The 14,184-nt window shown below is 34.5% G+C and overlaps 1 protein-coding gene across 1 annotated transcript; it reads left to right on the top strand.

Annotated features, from left to right (window-relative positions):
- The first annotated feature begins 395 nt into the window (after nucleotides 1-395).
- Nucleotides 396-2,603, top strand: LOC142335938 (sentrin-specific protease 1-like). Its single transcript, XM_075384345.1, has one exon. It carries the CDS (start codon nucleotides 441-443, stop codon nucleotides 2,058-2,060), a length of 1,620 nt encoding a protein of 539 aa, XP_075240460.1. The 5' UTR covers nucleotides 396-440; the 3' UTR covers nucleotides 2,061-2,603.
- Nucleotides 2,604-14,184: the final 11,581 nt, after the last annotated feature.

Genomic DNA, 14,184 nt, shown 5'->3' on the forward strand with positions numbered 1-14,184 from the left:
GCCCCGCTCTTAGAGACTTTCAGCCCACTAGTATGCTCCAAGTATGCGATTCACAGAAACTGTTTTGGAGACTTATATTTATGGTGTGAAGGGCGGTCGACCCAAGCACCCCCCCCCTATCACCCCCGCCCCAATCCCCAGCCCGGGACATCGTCCAGGCCGTAGCCCCCGCTGCGCTCACGCCCCTTCAATTAAGCTAAAGCTAGCCACGGTTCAGACAAAGTCAACCGGTCGTTTGAGAGCAATTCGCTCGACGTTAGTCGGTTATATTTGTTTAATTACTCGAAAGGTCACCTTATGCCTTACAAATTAGTGAGCAACAATTACTGGCAATGAGGAACTGACAAGACTGAGGTATTCAAGTTGACATTGTACGTGTTTTTGAAAATGCGTTTACCACTTCTCCTTTTTTCAGACTATTGGCTTGTCAATGAGCATTGATGATATCTAAACTAACGAACGGTGTTCTGAGTCTTTTCGGTTTCTCGTCATCTAGGCCTGAGAATAAACAGTCGCGCAAGAGGCCTCTGGATGTGCTACCTATTCGATCGCCACCCGTGAAAAGACCTAGAATGAGCTTGTATCCGAGGAAATCTCGACAACGCCAAAGATCCCTCACAGCTCTTAGACCATCCGTGAACGTGAACAATTTAAACGTACCAGTAAAACCTGTTAGCGAAGGTTTCTCGTACTACAAGTTTGCGGCTCCTGTAGAAATGCTTCAAACGCCATCTGCGTACACGCCCGTTGTACGCCAAGACAATAGATTCCATCAAACTCCTGAGTCTACATCTACTACGCGACATATCTACGCTACAAAGCCAGTGTCTCCCAAATCGCAAATTCCGAGTTTCAGACCTCGTGAAATTAACTACCAGTTGAAAAATTTTTCCTCGTCTCCGGTTTGCGTTATAAAACATCAATCATCGCCTCTACACCCCACTATTTCCACGAAAACTGTACAGAAGCCAATTGTTCAGCATCAAGTTCTGCAATCGCGTCCACATTACAATGCAATAAGCGTCAACAAATTACCATCTAGCAGTGTACCGAGCGTAATTGATTTGGACGATGATATAACTTGTCTAGATACTGATGAAAATCAGAGCTCTGCTCAGTCAATGCCACCAGGTGCCATGACTCTGATTTCAAAAGATATCCAGCTCTACTTCACAAGCAAGCCTTGTTTGGATAATGCTGTGGCCGTTAATCAGTATAAGCACGAAATTGAGGCACTCAACAGGGCGAAACCGCATTTTCAGAGTTCGACGCAAAAATTTCGAGAAAGCATTTTCGTTAATGTTGACAGTCAGATTTTGGCTTTCAATAGAGAACCCCCTATCTTGCGTGTGCAATTCCCCGAAGAAGAAAAGAAAGTTTTCCCCGACTTAACTGAAGATCAAAATCAGGAAATAGACCGAATTTTTGGATCAGGACCCGCGGATGAAGTTTTGGTTAAAGAATTTGTTATTTCAATCACTCGTAAAGATATCAGGACGCTTATCGGCCTCAACTGGCTGAATGATGAAATCATCAATTTCTACTTAAACCTTATTGTTGACAGAAACAAGAAAAATGAAGAGTTGCCAAAATGCCACACCATGAATACCTTTTTCTACAGCAGACTTTTTGAAAATGGATACAAGTCAGTTTCCCGTTGGACTCGAAGAGTCGATATCTTTTCTATGGACTATATCCTGGTTCCAGTGCACTTGCAGGTACATTGGTGCCTTGCAGTAATCAGTTTTAAATCCAAATCGGTTCTGTATTACGATTCAATGGGTGCGCCCAATGACAGGTGTCTGGAAACGCTGGCCGATTACGTTCGACAGGAACACCAAGATAAGAAAAAAACAGAGATCTCGCTGGATGGCTGGACAATTGCAAATGCAGGAGAAATTCCGCATCAGAAGAATGCAAGTGATTGTGGAATGTTTTCTCTGACCTTCGCAGAACACGTTGCGGCAGAGAGACCGTTTAATTTTGACCAGAAGAATATGCCATATCTTCGACGAAAAATGGCGTTTGAAATTGTTCATAAGCGAATCCTTACGTGTTAGTTTGCGTTTAGTTTCAGCGAATCTGTTTCCTAAAGACAACCAAAAGAGCCTCCTGTAAAATCCGCATTTTTTGAGAGCAGATAGTTTCAACATTAAAAGTCAGCCTTAAATGTAGTAAGGGAAACGCCTGGATTTTGCCAGTTTTTTCAAATTTTTGGCTTCAAAAGACTCTGTTTGAAGTTGTACGGTCTGATTTAATCGTTGTTCCTATAAATTATGGTTTCCTAGAACTGGTTCGGTTCAGCTGTCTTCTTTATGATTTAAAGGGTTGAAAGGTTGGGGAGTTTTCAAAGTGCAGAGGAAACAGTTTCAGTGTTTTTGTTATTTTACGAGTTTGCAACCATATTTTTGTAGCTATACTTTAAATGTGGTAAAGTGTTAACATTTGTTTAGTTCATTTGGTCGCGATAATTGAGTGAAACCAAAAATAGTAATTCCACAAGTGCAGGTATACGACGTAAGCAACCAAAAAGTTGAAATTTTGTTGTGTTAGAGTGCAATTTTTAACCTGTCGACTTAAATAAATAAAGTTTTGAGCTATTACTGATACTTATATGAGTGGCAAAAGTGCATGAATGTTCAACATTTAAGAATGGTTGATTGTCGAAACGTCCGTAGTGTCCTGCCCGTCGGTCTATTGGCGCGTTTCTAAGAAAATCGTTTTTTTTTTTGCACGGCTGGAGGTACATCGAGGCTTATCAGATTTTCTTTTGAAGAAGCCAATGAAGATCACTTCGGTCGCTCAATGTTCCAACCTTACAAAATGGCATACTGGACGCATATCCACAGATGATTTTGACTATGGTCATCCCCTAAGATAAAAACTATTACTATTCAGATTTTATTTCTATTCTCAAGGTCAGAAAGTTTGTTGAATATTCTTCCAGTAATGGAATAAATTTATGATTGCTCTCGAACGAAGTTTGAAGCATTTATTGTTTGTAAATGTGTTGGTCTTTTTCTTTATGCATAATTTTTGCTTGATCAATTTTGCTGTGACTTCTCAAGTGACTTTTTCAAGCTTCACTTCTTCATTTTGAGTGATTTCAATTTCTCTCATTCTGAAATGAATTTTGTTGCTAATATAAAAGTAATTATTAGCGGCTGAGTAGCAACGTGGATAGATTTTTGTCTGCTATCCTGGAGGTCGCAAGCGCTAACCCCTATCAGGCCCGGGTTTTTGCACCCAAACAATTCTAAGGTACACCCCTAACACAAATTGTTGCTCTTTCCACTTCAGGTTAGCGCATTAATCTTTTTAAAAATCTTGTGAAGGTTTGAAATTCAAACGTATATGATAAGGCGACAACTAAACCGTAATATTTTTTTTAAGGTACAGAGGATTTTTAATTGCTCTCAAACGAAGTTTGTAGCAATTATATTAGTCCTGTCGGTCTTTTTTATGCGATTTTTCGCTTGACCGATTTTTCGTCCGACAAGCTTTTGACTTTTCGTACTCAAAAACGTGATAAACATGTAGTGCCCAGCGGGCATTAAGTGCTCTTAGAGCCTTTCAGCTCTGTGTCAGCTCAAACTGTTTTGGAGACTTATACTTATACTTATGGTGTGAAAGGCGGTTCTTAGAGGTTGAGACACCCCCCCCCCCGCCAGTTGACCCCCACCCCCACTATTGCCTCCACCCCCCCACCGCGCTGTCCACCCCAACCCCGTTGTTGCCCCCCCCATCAGCCCCCGGTGCACCCCCCCCCCCTCCCCGTGGCTAGCTACTGACGAAGCCAACCGCTCGCCGGTCGTTTGAGAGCAATTCACCCGACGTTAGTCGGTTATGTTCGAATTTTTGGGTTTTATGTTCTAAATTTTCGAAAATTTCATGTTCTAAATTTATGACAGCAGTAAAATTCGGGTAGCCATATGTGTATGGTGATTATAAAATGTGAAAAAAAAAGAAGGCTCTCATTTTTCTGTGCGCGCCACAAATTGTTCTTAATTTAACATTAATCGCATTAACATAGAATGCATCATATCGCCATGCCTGTAGAAACGTTTGCCTTAGCAAAAATTTTCAGAGAAAACAAAAGTGCCTGATAAACTTTCCATTATGAAAAATTTTTATTTGGACCAATGAAAATTTGACAATTTATTTGACAATTTTCAGCAAAAGGGATTTTCCATAATACCAACTAAACCAGTTACGTCCCATTTTCTTTCACTTCATTCAGTTTTTTTTTTCAATTTTCAACAGACTTTAAGAACTTTGACAATTTTTGGTTTATTTCGTTTGACACCTAATTCGAAGTTGACTGTATTTGATTTTGCATGATTATCACAGGAAGGCATTGTGGTCACAAAGCACAAATACTACTGTAGCAACTTGAAAAGTTCAAGTGCAACTGAAGTTTTCATGCTTTATCTTAATAATCGTAACCCAAAGACTTGAAAAAGAAACTGAAGCAATTTTTGAACTGCCTATTTGTGACCATGAGACGTTGTTTCATAAATCGAGTATTACTTTACATGAAGCAAATTGATTTCGTTTAATTTGTCCTTATTATTCCTATTGTAGCTAGAATTTTCAGCAAGACAAAAATGCTAGCATTTTTGCTGATTATTTACTGAGCAACCTCTGCCTCAATACATTTTGAGTAGATGAAATGAAAGAGATTAGCAGGTGGAAACTATTATTTCACGTAAAATATTGGAAAACCTGGCAAGTTAGGTTAAACAAGAGTTTTTTTTACCACAAAGCTCAACGCGACAAGTCTTGATTGAGAATTAATTCCTTGATTTGAAAGAGTCACATTCCTGACTGCCTGGTTGATCTGATTACGAGATAAAAATATCTAATAATAACTTTCCTATTTTTGAGATCTAGTGATGTCGAATATGGACTAAAGCTGAGTTTCATAAGCTGTAACATTACTTGCTATTCACAAAGTGACTAGACAGACCTAAAATGAGTGACTAGCTAGTATTAAATTAGGTTTTTAGAATCATTTGTGTCTACCTATTAAACATAAGTGTTTTTAAAACCGTTCAAGAGATTAAGATATCAAGAAATCAGAAGCACAGAGAACTATTCATGTAACAGCTCATGAAAAATAAATGTGACGATCATTTGGAGAAAAGAAGACATCATTTTCCTACAGTTTGTATTCGCTTAGGATTTCTAATACTTTTCTCAGTGTTTTCCTCAGGCAGTAGATTTTGTCAAAAACTTGATATGTCTACAACTTATATGTGAACGATAATGTTTGCTTTCTCTATCTTGATAACCAAAAACAAACCCAAGGAAAACATGAAAAATGAAACCGCGGGCGCATAATCTTTAATCTATTGTTTTCCTTTTACATGTCTTAATTATTGCGATTGTTTCGAAAACTTGAAAACAAAGAATTTCCTTTCCTTATTTGTTGAACATTAGCATAATAATGAGAGTGAACGATTGAAACTTGCCTGTGGATGTTAATTGCTTTTCACGAAAATTGTTGAAAATGCGTCAAATGTATTTTAAATGAAACGCGGAATTGTTTGACAAAAAGAAACAATGGACGAAGTCCCGAGTTACAATTAAACGAATGCAGGAAACCACACATAGCTGTCCGGTTGATGTGATTGCAAGAGTTTTTGACTTTTTTTGAAAGCATAAGATTCCTAACAATTTAGAAGGTGACAAAATATGTGGTGTCAAATGCAATAAAAAGTATAATGCAATGCTGGTCAAAATAAATGCCCTGGTAATGTACACACTGCTTGCGATTACAATGTAACGACAAAGTAAATATTGTGACATAACTTGAAGGAAAAGAACAAAAAATTCAACGAGGCTTACGAAATTGAATGGTGTCTTATATTTTCAAAACACAACTGCTTGTAACACTCATAACGGAGCAAATTATCTTTACATAGTAAATAATTATTCATTGAAGAAACTTACTAATTCGAGACTTAATCATGGGATAATAACTATTCAAAATGGTAGCGTAACTCACAAATTTGCATCTTTTGAGATAATACTTATCAGAACTACCCAAATAGTTGAATATATACATGAAGGTTAAAACCAAAAATGTATAAATCAATAGACAGCACTTAGAATTTTCAGTTATTTGATTTGATAACAATACAGAAAAAACCGCCGGTAATTTTTTACAATTTTCTGAACGCAGGGTTGGTTCGGAAATATTAAAAATAAACATTGAAGAAAAATTGCCAGCTGAATTGATTCAAATTGTTCAAACAACGTGACAAAGAGAGAATGAACAGATCCGAACAAAATTCATTAATCATGAACTATAAAAAAATTGCTTTTAAACAAACAGAGAAACAGAATGCCTTAAAAGTTGACACCATACCAATTAAAACGAGGATAGAACCTCTTATTTTTTATGCAGAAAAATCAACAAAGACCGCGTTAAATAGTGCAGCAGTAAAAATGTTTGTATTGGCGTCAAAATCGAACGAATGGAAAGAATCAACTCAATTTGTGGAATTTCACTTAGACGTCGCAGAAGTTAATTGATAGCTGGTTAAGAGCATTCATGAAATAAAATTAGGCAATGAATAGTGTAACTAAGACAGTTCTTCAAAATCACGCGCACCAACAAAAGTGTTCCTGAAAATCTGTTTCTCACTTCCAGAGTTCCTTTTATCAACCTAGAGCTTCTCTTTTTTGATAGCTGTACTGCTCCTGTTAGAAATAATATTCTAGGCGTTTAATTTAAAAATCACTTTTAAAAAAATCAAAAAGTATGAGATCTTAAAAGCGACGCTCAAGTATGATTCAAAATCTATGAGTAGTGAAATTAGAACCTTATTGATAGCCCACTGAGTAGCTGATGCTTCCTATGACAACCAATTGTGGGTTGAGTTTCAGTGTTTGATCAGAAAATAAATTAAAACAAAACTCATTGTTGAAAAAAATATTTTAAAAAAATCAAAAATTTTTTGATTCTTTTAATTTTCAGGCCGACAAAACGGAATGATTAATGAACAGCCGGCGCCTTCTGGTCTGTGTTGTCAATTTTGGTTCTCTTACAAGAGTTGTATAAAACACGCATTTTTAAAATTTTTTGATATGAATCAGCATTATAATTTCGTTATTCTTAGATTTCTTGGATTAATGGATCAATTATGACATCTCAAAGGATTTTGTTTTTCATGGTTCTCATTATCCCATAAAAGCTTCCAAACAAACAGAAAATTAGATAAATTCGCATGGACCTAATTAAGTTGGCTAAAAGTAGGCTTAAATTTTCTTTTTTTTTCTGTCAAACGCAATTTTTTGTTTTTGATTTCTGAACAGTGAATTTGTTAGATAACATAGATGTTGTGAGATGAACTCAAAAATTTTGCTATTAGGATACCGAATCGTGGGAACAATTAGTCGGAGGCGGCAAAACTTTGTACAACATAAGAGCAAGTTTCTAGATAGATAGAACAAAATCGACTAAATAGATGAGTTCAGGTTTTGAGCAACTGTTTCCACGTTGTTTAGGAAAATCTGGAATTTTCCTGTCCATACTAACAAATGCGATCGAAACTGTAAGTTCTCAGAAGAAAATTAGGTAATAAATTTGCAGCGTCTGAGGAACAACTGCTTCAATTCAAATTTCACTTAACCATGATAACTTTCGCTTATTGTTCCGACCCACTGGTGGGGGAGGAACTGTATCCTCAAATGGTTTTTTGTTCAGTCAATTTTGGCCGATCGATATATTGATCGTAGAGAAATGTGAGTGGTACCATTAAAAAGCTCGTCCATCGTAGAATTCGAAATTAAAAATATTTTTTCGAATTTCGTATTTTTCGAGGATTTATCGAGGTTTAAAGTTTTGTGTGAACACGTGATATTTGCATGATTTTGTTCACTTTTAGCGAAATTTTTATTCAAATTAAGGCCTTTCTATAGAAATATTATTTCAAAATTACATTTCACGCTGCAAATTGAATCAATTTTGAGCTACCAATAGACCGATAAAAATGCATGGGGAACTTTACTATAAAAAAGTCGAGTTCAATTTGAGAGTTGTTTTTTTAGAAAAATTTTCCTATTGATTATTGTCATTTTAGTCATTTAGAGACTAGTCCCTTTTCATATCGGGGTTCTGTTAATGACAAACCTTATTTACAGTGAACTGATACCCAATGAACAAAATATTCGTTCTCAAGGGATCACTCGTGTTTTTTTGTATTCTGAGTTTTTGAAATTTTTTTGAAATTTTGATTTTCTTCTTGAGATCTTAATAAGTTTGGGGAGTCGTATGGCATAGACTCACTCACTACAAGGGCGATTGACTTCCTAATGCGCATTAGGTAAACCTATATTGTTATGTGAACACGTGATTATTGCATGATTTTGTTCACTTTTAGCGAAATTTTTATTCAAATTAAGGCCTTTCTATAGAAATATTACAAAATTACGTTTCACATTGCAAATTGAAACAATTTTGTGCTTCCAATAGACTGATAAAAAGTCATGGGGAAGTTTACTATAAAAAAAAGTCGAGTTCAATTTGAGAGTTGTTTTTTAGAAAAATTTTCCTATTGATTATTGTCATTTTAGTCATTTAGAGACTAGTCCCTTTTCATATCGGGGTTCTGTTAATGACAAACCTCATTTACAGTGAACTGATACCCAATGAACAAAATATTCGTTCTCAAGGGATCACTCGTGTTTTTTTTTTGTATTCTGAGTTTTTGAAATTTTTAATGAAATTTTGATTTTCTTTTTGAGATCTTAATAAGTTTGGGGAGTCGTATGGCATAGACTCACTCACTACAAGGGCGATTGAATTCCTAATGTGCATTAGGTAAACCTATATTGTTATGTGAAAGGACAGCCAATGGCCGCTAATACTTTAAAAAACAGTTGTTCAATTTTTTTTTACTTTTAACCGATATTTAACTTATTTTCATGAACAGTAAGTCAGTCTCAGTAATGACAGGTCCACGTTCCTTATAAAGCAACCGAAATAAATCTTTTAAGTGGTTTTATCTGCTAACTATGTGTTTTATGACTTCAATAACACGAGTTTTCATAATTAAAAAAAATTTGGATTTTTTTGGAATTTGGTTCCTTTTGAAATCTAATCTCATTTTCCTTTTATTGATAGTTCACATTGGCTTAGAGAAGACGTCCAATGGACCATAGATACATTTTTCAGAGAAAAAGGTTATGGTTTAAATGGCTTCAACACTTTCTATTCGCATTTCTGCTATTTTTTTTGGTTTTTGCCTGTATTTGTCGTTGTTTTCATAACCATAGGACTTACTGTGACGTCTTATTAATAACATATTGATGGCAAACATTCGTGCCTTCCCATGGAGCCATAGTATAGCGTATTTTTTGGATTACAGTGAAAGTTCTTGAATTTAATGGCTGTTAACACTTTTTTAAATTTTTTTAAATAATTTTTTCGGAATTTTTTTGGACATTTACCAAGCTTAAGCTTATTTTCGTGAACTCTAGGTCAGTCTCAGTAATGATAAGACCTCCATTTTTTTTACTGAAGCTAAAACTAATCTGGTAAGCGGTTTTATCTTCCAGCAATTGGCTTTATGACTTCAATAACACGAGTTCTCATTTTTTTTTTAATTTTTGGACATTTTTTATTGTAATTTTGACTACATTTAATTTTTTATCACAGTGTCCTAATATTTTTAGTTCCACGTGACTTAAAGGAGACTTTAAATGGATCAAAGATGAAGTTTTCAGAGAAAACTTATGGTTTAAATGGCTCCGACACTTTCTTGAACTTTTCTACAGATTTTCTGGTTTTTGCCTGCTTTTGTTGTTGTTTTTTATAATCATAAGACTTATTGTGAAGTCTTAGTGATCATTTAAGACTGACGAACATCTTTATATTCCCATTGAAGAATAACTTTGCGTATTTATTGACTTCCGCTGAGAGCTAGTGAATTTAGTGGCTGTTAAGGCTTAAAATTTTTTTTTGAACACCAACCTTTGTTAAAACTACTTCCACGAACTAAAGGTCACTCTCAGTAAATACAGAACCCCTCTCTTTTTTTCCTGCATACAAAATTATTCTCTTAGCTTTTTTAACTACTTACTTTTGGTTTTATGACTTTGATGTCACGAGTTTTCATAATTTCGAAAAAAAATTCGGCTCTATTTTGTAATTTTGGTTCCTTTTGAATTGTTATCTCACCAATCCAACATTGATAGTTCCCATTGGCTTAGGGAAGACGTCCGATAGTTCACAGATTAACCCTTATGGTTTCAATGGCTTCGACACTTGCTTCTCCCACTTTTTTAATGAATTTTTGGTTTTTGCATGTATTTGTTGTTTTTTTTTCATAATCATAAGACTTATTGTGATGTCCAGTTGATGACTTTTATTTGACGAGTATCATTTCTTTCTCATTGAAGTATAACTTAGCGTATTTTTGACTTCCTTTGAAAGCTATTGAATTTAATGGCTATGATATAACTGTTTTTCTCAAAAAGTTCTTGTTTTTTATTTGTTCATACTTTTAAAGTCATATTGTTAAGAAAAGAACAACCCTAATGCTGTTGAAAAATCATATGAAATTAGAAAATTTATTTCCAAAAACTCTTTTCTTCGGTTCTACACCTTTCTTTTCTTTTCTAATTTTTTCTGAAGTTGCCGTTTTTGCTTTTTTTTAATTTTCGTGTATTCGTAAAATGCTGACTGGTCTCATAGGCTTCTAGTTAAGGATTAAAAAAGTGTTACTCAATGCAGTCAGTCTATAGCGAAAATCGTTAAAGTTTATGATTTTGTTCGATTTCAAAGACTTTTTTTTATAGTTTTCAGGTTTTGTTCTTGTAACTTATACTCACCAATGAGAGGCTCCATTTCTTGTAATTCAAAAACCATTTTCCCACTGATATCATGTCGTAATTCAATATGCGTTTTCATGAAAGTTTTGTGAGTGGTCAATACGTGTGTTTCTTTTTCTCTTCTTTTAGCACACTCGCTAAAAAAATTGTTCTTGCTTATTTTGTCCTTTGTTTTTTCCTCGTAGTCTTTTTAATGGCAGATTTTGTGAGCGCTGCAACAGGGCGTGGTGTTATGTAAATCAATTAGTCGTTCAGTTGTTTGCGACTTTTTTAAACCTAATTATCTATTTTTGATTATCTCATCAGGTTGACAATTAAGTCAAAAATGTCGATGAGCTCGAGTCGGAACATCATGTGCGAACGCACATTAACGAACATCTTTGTTGTTGTAACTGCTCAATTTATCTTCTTAACTATTATCGCAAAAAAGAAATGAAGGAAAACATTTCAAGAATGCAGAAACCTTCAAGCTGATTGAACTAATCTAATTTCAAAAAGCAATTGAGCGCTTCCCGGAATTCGTGCAACGTTCGTGACTGAATTGCTTGTTGTTCTGGCATCTTTCAGGCATGTTCAATTTTCGAGTTTTACACGTATTTGAAGTGTACAAACATTAAAAAAAGTGAGTCTTCGAATATTCACTCTTAAATAATTCCACATGAAAAGAAAAAAAAAACATCTCATTGATCGATTTCAAGTTTTTAGGAGCTTTTTAAGGTAACCATTTCTATTTGTGTACTCAATCGGTGTTGATTCGTAAAAAATAAACCATTTAACATTGTTAGCGAAAAATTTCCGTTAAAAAGCCGTTAGTAAATTGAGACAGGGATCGATTGTCTTCATTTTTCTCTGAACAGAGAAAGGCTTCTCCTTAGTTTTCGTAATTTGATTTTATCAATTCTCTGGATGTATTGCATAGTGGACAAAGCTAAGACTTAAAGGAATCCTGGAATTCGCTGAAAATTATGTTTGGTTTAACTTTCACTACTCTTCTGTTACTGGGGTTTTGAATCCGCAGATTCTGTTTTTAATAGACGATGATTTTGTCAGATCTTTTAGTTCTGGCATGAATCTGTTCTAATTGGACTCCCATTGAGCTCGTTGTTTTAGCCGCTAACTATTCAGTCGGAAACACGTTTGAAAACGTTGAAAAAAACGGTGTTAAAACTTGCGACTGAAATGTTGGTGGCTAAAACAAAAGAGTTCAATGGGAGTCCGTTTGCAACAAATGCATGCTACAACAACAAGATCTGACAAAGTCATCGTCTATTAGAACTGAATCTGTAGATTTAAAACCCCAATAATAGAAGAGTAGGGAAATTTAAACCAAGAATTGTAATTTTCAATGAATTCCAGGATTCCTTTAAGCCTTAGCTTTTGTCCACTACGCAATACCTCCAGAGAAATGACAAATTCAAATTACGAAAACTAAGGAAAAGCCGTTCTTTGTTCAGAGAAAAATTAAAACAATTCATCCGTCTCAAATGTTTTTAACGGCTTAGGAGTTTTTGATCTAACAATGTTAAATCGTTTAATTTTGTCGGATCAATACCGATTGAGTACACAAATAGAAATGGTAACATTATAGCCACGAGTATTGCTTGAATTCTATGAACCGCTCAACAGCTTTTTGAATTGGGAGATTAGGCTTTATTCAGTTTTTTTGTAGCATCTAACAAAAAGGTAATCTTGAAGAAATTATGTTTTATATAGTTGAAATGAATGTTGTTAAAATTGTCAAATTTTTTAAATCATTTTGACTTGATCTCTTTGCGCCCGAATGTCTCCAAAAACGAAATCTTAAAAGTTTTGAATCTAGTAATATTGTTCGGAGAGCAGTATTTTAAGGTTAGAAAGTCAATTCATGAAGGTTTGGAGCAGTTTTGCGACGTTTTGTTATTATTTTTCAGTTTTTTGGAACTTCTCTATAATTTTGCTGGAGCTCTGTTTTTAATAACAATTTGAAGCAAAAAATAAAACTGAATTTTTCAATTTTAACATGTTTTTAAGTAAAATAAGTTATACAGAAGAGTCAGCGAATGATATTTTAGCAAACCTAATGAATAAAGATAAAAAATGGCTGTCTTTTATGTTCAAAAAGCACAAAACAATATAAAAAAATTGATGAAAATTTTGAATATTATCAATATTTAAAAATTTCTCACATTTTCAGTTTGTAACCAAGCATTCTGATTAGAGAAGTTAAAGTTGAGGATTTAATTGAAACTTTACCATAAGTAAACGATTTAATGGAGAATTATATGCTAGCTGCGAGGAAGCAGAAGTTCGGCAACAAAGTTTCAAATAATTATTTGAATATGATCCTTTAAAAATGTAGCAGGAACAGAAAAGGAACCTCGAAAAACTGAAAGGATGGCTTGTGGTAGAATAGATTTTACTATCATAATTTTAGGAAACAGTAAATACATATCCAACAAGTTGACTGGTTATTTTTGAGTTGGTTATTTTTTCTTTACATGCAGACGTTAAGCAGAAAAACAATAGATTAAGCAAGAAAAGGAGGTGAATCATTTAAAACGAGAGAGAGAGAGAGTCTTCAAATGTAAGAGTTAGACCGATAAGATATTCGGAGCATCGGGTTTACTAAAAAGGTTAATCAAGTGTTTCAATATTATAAATCTGCAGATAATATCAGACAAATTGAAGAAAATTTGAAACTAATTTAGGGCAAAAATTTCATCCATGGTCATCAAATTTTGCCTTCAAAAACTATTTAGATTGTTGAAAGGTATACGGAGATGCTTATTTGACATGAATAGGACCAAAGTAAGCAGATAGAACCAATCAAGATCCAGTATTTTTAAATGAAAAAACTTAAAACGCATTTTTAAATCACTATTAAAGAAAAGTGAACTTAATACCTCAACCGGTAAAGAAAGTGTAAAAAAAAACACTTTTAATTTTCCAAATGGGCCATTGTTTATATATACCCAATGTTTATTATATACCCTCAGCGATATGGTTGGTTTACACTAAATGAAACAAAACGTGCTGTTCGTAGAGATACTGCTCTTTCGCGGACCCAGCAGTATTTTTGTGGACCGATGAAATTCCATTTTTCGTGGACAGATGGAAGCGTCTTGTGCATATTGAAATACATTTCGATTCAAACTTTTTCAGTTCTGTTTGAGGGTTTTATGCATTGCGATTTGCATGGCCTCAAAAGTTTTGTGATCGAATATTTTTCAACATGCGCGACTTTCGTTATTTAAGTGCTATGAGTGTAATTATGAATGTAAGTTGTTTTGTTGGGGGAAAAAGTACGACTAATGTTATTTGATTTTGGTGTATAATCCAAGTACTTTTTTCAAAGAGAATAAT

This window comes from Convolutriloba macropyga, chromosome 3 (genome assembly GCF_964194025.1).
Source record: "Convolutriloba macropyga chromosome 3, txConMacr16.3, whole genome shotgun sequence".
NCBI lineage: Eukaryota > Metazoa > Xenacoelomorpha > Acoela > Convolutidae > Convolutriloba > Convolutriloba macropyga.

What these genes read in the sequence shown, in the direction of transcription:
- LOC142335938 (XM_075384345.1), top strand. Translation starts at nt 441, where the DNA reads ATGATATCTAAACTAACGAACGGTGTTCTGAGTCTTTTCGGTTTCTCG.